Source organism: Microtus ochrogaster, linkage group LG7_11, assembly GCF_000317375.1.
Source record: "Microtus ochrogaster isolate Prairie Vole_2 linkage group LG7_11, MicOch1.0, whole genome shotgun sequence".
Taxonomy (NCBI): domain Eukaryota; kingdom Metazoa; phylum Chordata; class Mammalia; order Rodentia; family Cricetidae; genus Microtus; species Microtus ochrogaster.
In genome coordinates, this window is record NC_022032.1 from 85,383 (window position 1) to 91,092 (window position 5,710).

General features: G+C 44.0%; 1 protein-coding gene across 1 annotated transcript in view; it reads right to left on the minus strand.

Annotated features, from left to right (window-relative positions):
* The window catches only part of LOC101985172 (beta-defensin 33-like), an 8,067-nt gene extending 2,771 nt beyond the window's left edge, over nt 1-5,296 (minus strand). The window contains exons 1-2 of the mRNA XM_005362400.2: nt 5,269-5,296; nt 1,117-1,287 (exon numbers count right to left, since the gene is read on the minus strand). Of these exons, the coding sequence (XP_005362457.1) occupies nt 1,117-1,249 (133 nt within the window). The 5' untranslated portion in view covers nt 1,250-1,287; nt 5,269-5,296. The remainder of the gene's footprint in view (nt 1-1,116; nt 1,288-5,268) is intronic.
* Between the last annotated feature and the right edge of the window lie 414 nt (nt 5,297-5,710).

The window sequence follows — 5,710 nt, forward strand, 5'->3', positions numbered from 1 at the left end:
GTGTGTGTGTGTGTGTGTGTGTGTGTGTGTGTGTGTACGGTAGAACAGGGCTAGAAGACACAAGACTGAGTATAGCGGATGAGAAAGAACTGATGTAGGCGGTCGACATGAGACATGGAAGAGGACATAAAGCCTGTTTTTCTGGTTCTCATCCTGTCATGGTTTTTGGGGGGGCTTCAGTAATGGCTAAGAGTGTAAAATATATTCAATACTGAAAGTGTAAGATTTAAGGTGAAGCTCCCCAGCTTTTGCTCTGAATGCCCTATTCTAACTGGATAGAGCTCACTGAGTCGTCTAGATCTTGGGTCTGCCTAATGCTAATGTGTGATGTCGGTATTTATTTGCAAGGCTTTTTAAATAACAAAGTTAAAAATAAAATAATAATAAATATTTAAACCTTTTTAAAAAATGGTGTTTGGGAAGAGAAAGTGGCCATGATCATTTGGCACTATTGCTATTTGTGTTGGTGTTGCTCTTTTCATTCACATGAAGTGATTTGTAATCTGAAAGGCACATCAAAATATTGTCTGTCACAATTATTAATTATTACCAGGTAAAGAACTTAAAGATGTCATTTTTAAAATTTCTTTAAGCTTCTCTTTGTAAAGTAAAGTATTTCTTACACACCGCCTTCATTTCTCCCCTATCACCATGATAAAAGTAACTAAAGGAGACAGCAGCCTTCATTTTAGCTCACAGTTCAAGCTACAGTCCATCAGGGCTGTGAAGTCGCATGGACAGGAGCTTCAGGGAGTTGGCCTTGTTGCATTGAAGAAGCAGAGGGGCAAATACATGCCTGTTAGTGCTCAGCTTGGGTTTATAGTAAGTCATCCTTCTGATACAGCCCAGGATCCATTGCCCAGGAAGCACAAGGCTCTTCCCATCAGTTAATGTAACAAGATAACCCCCAACAGACATACCTAGAGGCCCCTCATCTACACCATGCTAACTCTGTCAAGTTGACAACACCAGTGACCAGATACATTATGTATCTTATAACCATGTCCTATTCTTGGAATCTATTTCATTTCATGCCTGAATTAGGAGTTTGTTTGGTTTACTCCAGGCTCCAAAGTCATCTACTGCCTCACCCATCCAGCTGGATTCACAGCTTACCTAATACTTTCTGAGAAAGACATATAAGAAGGAGAAAAAGAAGAAAAAACAGCTTCATGGTGAGAAGTGAGTCCTGGCGTGGAAGGAGGGAGCAGCCGAGCCCGAGTGCGTTGACTCCTTCTTTAGAGCACATCAACAGCAGCAGGTGTCCTGGGAGTTGGAATGATTCAGCTAGAAGGAAAGCGTATAGTCTTAGTGCAGATGTTCGAATAGGACCGTGGTGTGACTGGGGAGGTCTTAGCTACAGAACTCATGATTATAGACCCAAGCTGCCCTCTGTCAAAAACAGAAGCGTTTAGCTGAGCCTGCCACTACACATTTGTAATTCCAGTGCTTAGGAAGTAAAGGGCAGGAGGATTGGGAGTTGAAGCCAGTCTGCATGTTACAGTGGGTTGCAGGACAGCACAGGCTACATGGTGAAAACCTGTCTCAAGAAAATCAAAATCAGCAAGCAAGAAAAAACCCCTACACTGGGTTTATAGTAAGTCAGGATTTTCCAATGGGTTTCGTTTCTACTCATGATTTGAAGGACTTGTGTTTAGTTTTCACCTTACGTTGTTTGTTGAGACAGAGTCTCTCTATGTAACACTCACTGACCTCACACTTGCTGGGTTGACCCGACTGGCCTTGAACCTGATGGGTAGTGATTCGCTTGTCTCTATCTCTCAGGTGCTGGGACTGCATGAACACACACACACACACCCTCCCCAAGAAGCTAAAAATTAGAAGAGACTTTGTAAATGGAAACTCCCTTCTTTGCTTATTGAGTTTCACTATGTTATGCTAGCCAATCGAGAAAGGCTGCTGCTCCTGCACAGGTCCAGCTGTCCCTGCAGCTTGCGGCCAGCTCTTGTATTGCCCACAGCTGGTGAAGCATGCAGGGACAAAAGATCCTTAACACTGACACTGCATCAAAGCCGTCAATACATAACAGAATAAATGTATGGGCAGACGGAAGAAGACGGCAGGGAGATGAAGAAGTGTTAGAGTCCTCATGTTTGTGTCCCCTGAAAAGCTCCGTGTTGAAAAGCCAATCCTAAGGAGTAGGATCAGTGAGAGTCAAAGCATTAAGATCAGGGCCCTCGTTAGATAGATCCATGCCCTTACACGGATCTGCAGAAACCACCAGGGGGGTTCTCAACTGCTGTGACTATGAGAAATGAAGTGTGTGCGTCTGCGCGTGCGTGAGTGTGTGAGTGTGTGTGTGTGTGTGTGTGTGTGTGTGTGTGTGTTGCAGCATCTTGAAGGAACTAAGACACTAAGAAGTAAAGGAAACAATGGAATGAGAGGAGGGAGGGTTAGGAACTAGGAAAGGGATTCAGAGGCCCAAATATCCCTACTCAGTTACTAGTGATTGCCCTACACTACTAAGCTGATTCCTGGTTGTGGAATCAAGGGAAGATGGTTCCTGAAATGTAAATATCAAATAAATTGCTCCGCCTCTGAAGTAGGCTGCATCTTTAGCAGGTAGGGAAAGGGGAAGCTTACCTACAAGTTAAAATATGTAGTTAGATAAGCCTGGGTACAAAGACCACTTTGCCGCTCACTGAGTGATGCTTTGCAAATAGTTTGCCCTTTCAACACTTTATTCCTTCCTGGGCTCTTGCCGCACAGTTGAGTGACTGCGTGGGAAAATGAACTCTGAGCACTCAGCTTCTCTTCTCATTGGTCATGTTGATGTAGCCCTTCCTTCTCTACATTCCAGAGGGGTGACTTAGGGCAAGCTGGTGGTGGATGGAACACCTCTTCATAAAGAGTGCTTGGTTTTACCTGAGATGATGGCTAGGCATTTCAGAGTGAGCTGCAAAGGCTTTCGGGAGCCTCTCAGCAGGGCTTTCTCACAGGAAAGCCAGGCGGTCTCAGAAAACGGGGCAGGAGGGGAGAGAAATTCCAAACTAAACAAGGGGCAATCTCTTGCAGCCCATAAGTGAAATGTCAGTAGGGAAACTGTTCATGTGGGGTAGAGAACTTAGAAAGGGATTACAATTGCAAACACAATTTCCCCTTGGTTTTTCACTTCTAAATAGTGTCAGAACTTATTAGCTTTATCATTTAATAATATATCATCACCCATCACTCGAATAAATAACTTTATATTCCAGAGTCTTAAATATGACACTTAGCTAGAACATTCATGTAACAGGTACTTTCTTCCAGCATGATAAGGCATACTTGAGCCTAGATCCATTTCAAAAATTATACTTATTAACAGTTTCTTTGTTGCTAAAATAATACTTGAAGAATGAAGGACATGGCTACAGGAAGATTGTGTGTATGTGCACGCATGCATGCATGCGTGTGCATGCTCATGTATGCAAATAGACATGCCTAAGTATAAGAGTAGAGAGTGAGTAGGGTCATGTAAGGTCAACCTTTCTATCAGAGGGAAAGGCCATGGCAGCATGGTAGATTGTAGTTGGTTGAGATGCTAAAGCAAGGTTGCCAAATTAGTAACAGTTTAAAGAGAGGTGCATTCAGAGGGCTGAAGAAATGGCTCAGTGGTTAAGGGTACTGACTGTTCTTCCAGAGGTCCTGAGTTCAATCCCCAGCAACCACATGGTGTCTCACAGCCATCTATAATGAGACTTGGCGCCCCTTCTGGCTTGCAAGCTTGCTGTACACATAATAAATAATATTTAAAAGAGAGAGAGAGAGAGAGAGAGAGAGAGAGAGAGAGAGAGAGAGAGAGAGAGGTGCATTCTAGATTTCAAGGTTTTATCACTGATAGTTGCTGTGGAACAAAGAGTCAGGGAAACAGAATAGAGTGCTGCCTGATCTCTAAGGAAACCTCTCGTTTACTAAGTATATCCCTGCATTGCAGGGTCATTCTCTCTCCTGCCCATCCCCAACCTCTGGAAATAACCCCAAACAGTGACTGACCACAGTGGTTTTCTAGGGCATGGTGATCGTTGATGGTGCTGGTTTACCTTTCCACCTTATCATTTGCACACTTCCCTTCTCAGCCTAAGAACTACAGGAAGGCGAAATCAGAGAAGAGCGGTAGTGAATGCCTGGGCCCCACTCAGAAGTCATCACTAGAGTTTAGAATGTATCTCCAAGTTTACAGCAACATCAAACACACTTCACTCTGAAGGGCACACTGTTTGCAGTGTGTCCCACAGAAACGGTGCTGATGCAGGGTTTTTTCTTTCTTTTTTTTTTTCTTTCTTTTTTTGAGGAAAATTGACTCCTTTTATTTAAATAAGAACATAATTTCTTTTTTTCTTTCATTTTTTAATTGATTTTTGTTGAGCTCTACATTTTTCTCTGCTCCCCTCCCTGCCTCTCCCCTCCCCTTTAACCTTCCCCCAAGGTCCCCATGCTCCCAATTTACTCAGGAGATCTTGTCTTTTTCTACTTCCCATGTAGATTAGATCTATATATGTCTCTCTTAGGGTCCTCATTGTTGTCTAGGTTCTCTGGGATTGCCAATTTGTAGGCTGGCTTTCTTTGCTTTATGTTTAAAATCCACTTATGAGTGAGTACATGTGATAATTGTCTTTTTGGGTCTGGGTTACCTTAATCAAAATGATGTTTTCTAGCTCCATCCATTTGCCTGCAAAATTCAAGATTTTTTTTTTAATGCAGGGGTTTCTTAATCTCAAAGGATACCCCGATGAAGGCTTTCCTGTCATTTATTACTGATATATATATATATATTTCTCTTGGAAAACCTTCAACACAGTAAGGTATACTCAAATTGCCTTTAGACTAAGTCTGGAGTGTTGATAAATGACTTCCTTCACACTCTGACCCTAGTGTCCCCTACTGGGTTTTGAGGGACCTGGAGAGGATTCATTGTCCTGCTCTTCAGTATCTCTGTGGGAGAACATTTACTTCCTCGCTGGCCGCCTCCTCCTCAGCCTTCCACATTCATAAGGGAACTAATTCTATTCATGTGGGCTGCCCACGTTGTCTAACCAAGTCCCCAAAGTTCCACTTCCTAATACTGCTGCACTGGAGATGATATTCCAACACAGAAATTTTGAGCAGATCCAAGCAATCAGATGAGAGCAAACGAGGAAAACAAGAAAGCGCGTGGTGAAAGCTTTTCCACCCTCCCCTCCCCCGCGTGGACAAGCCAAAAGCAGGCCTCTTGATGGTCCCCTCACCTCCCCATCACCACAAGCCTAACCACTCCTAATCACTTACCTAGAAAGTCGGCTCCCTCCGTCCTCCACAGACGATGTGCGGCCAGAACTCTGAGGCAGGGTCTCTTGGGAGGAGGAGCCCATTATGATGTAATTAAGAGTCAGGAGAATCACGTGCAGAGAGAGGGCGTCATAAAACAGCACTGTGACCCTGCTGACTTGTGAGACCTGGGTGGGGAATGGAGGATGAAGGCAGCGGGGCTTGTGGGGTACCTGTGTCAAACGGCGTCGCTGAAAAGCGCAGTGAAGAGAAGCGTGATAGCTGAGGAGTAACGTAGTGCCAAAGACGTTTTTTAGACGGATACGCTCAGTAGTGGGGTATACATACAAGGCAAAGCCTTGGGGCCAAAGAGCCAAGCTCTTCCTTCTCCTTGGTTTTCTTGGACCGCAAGTCTCTAGGGTGTCTTCCAGTTCTGTTCTTCAACTGATGCATCTCAAGAAGA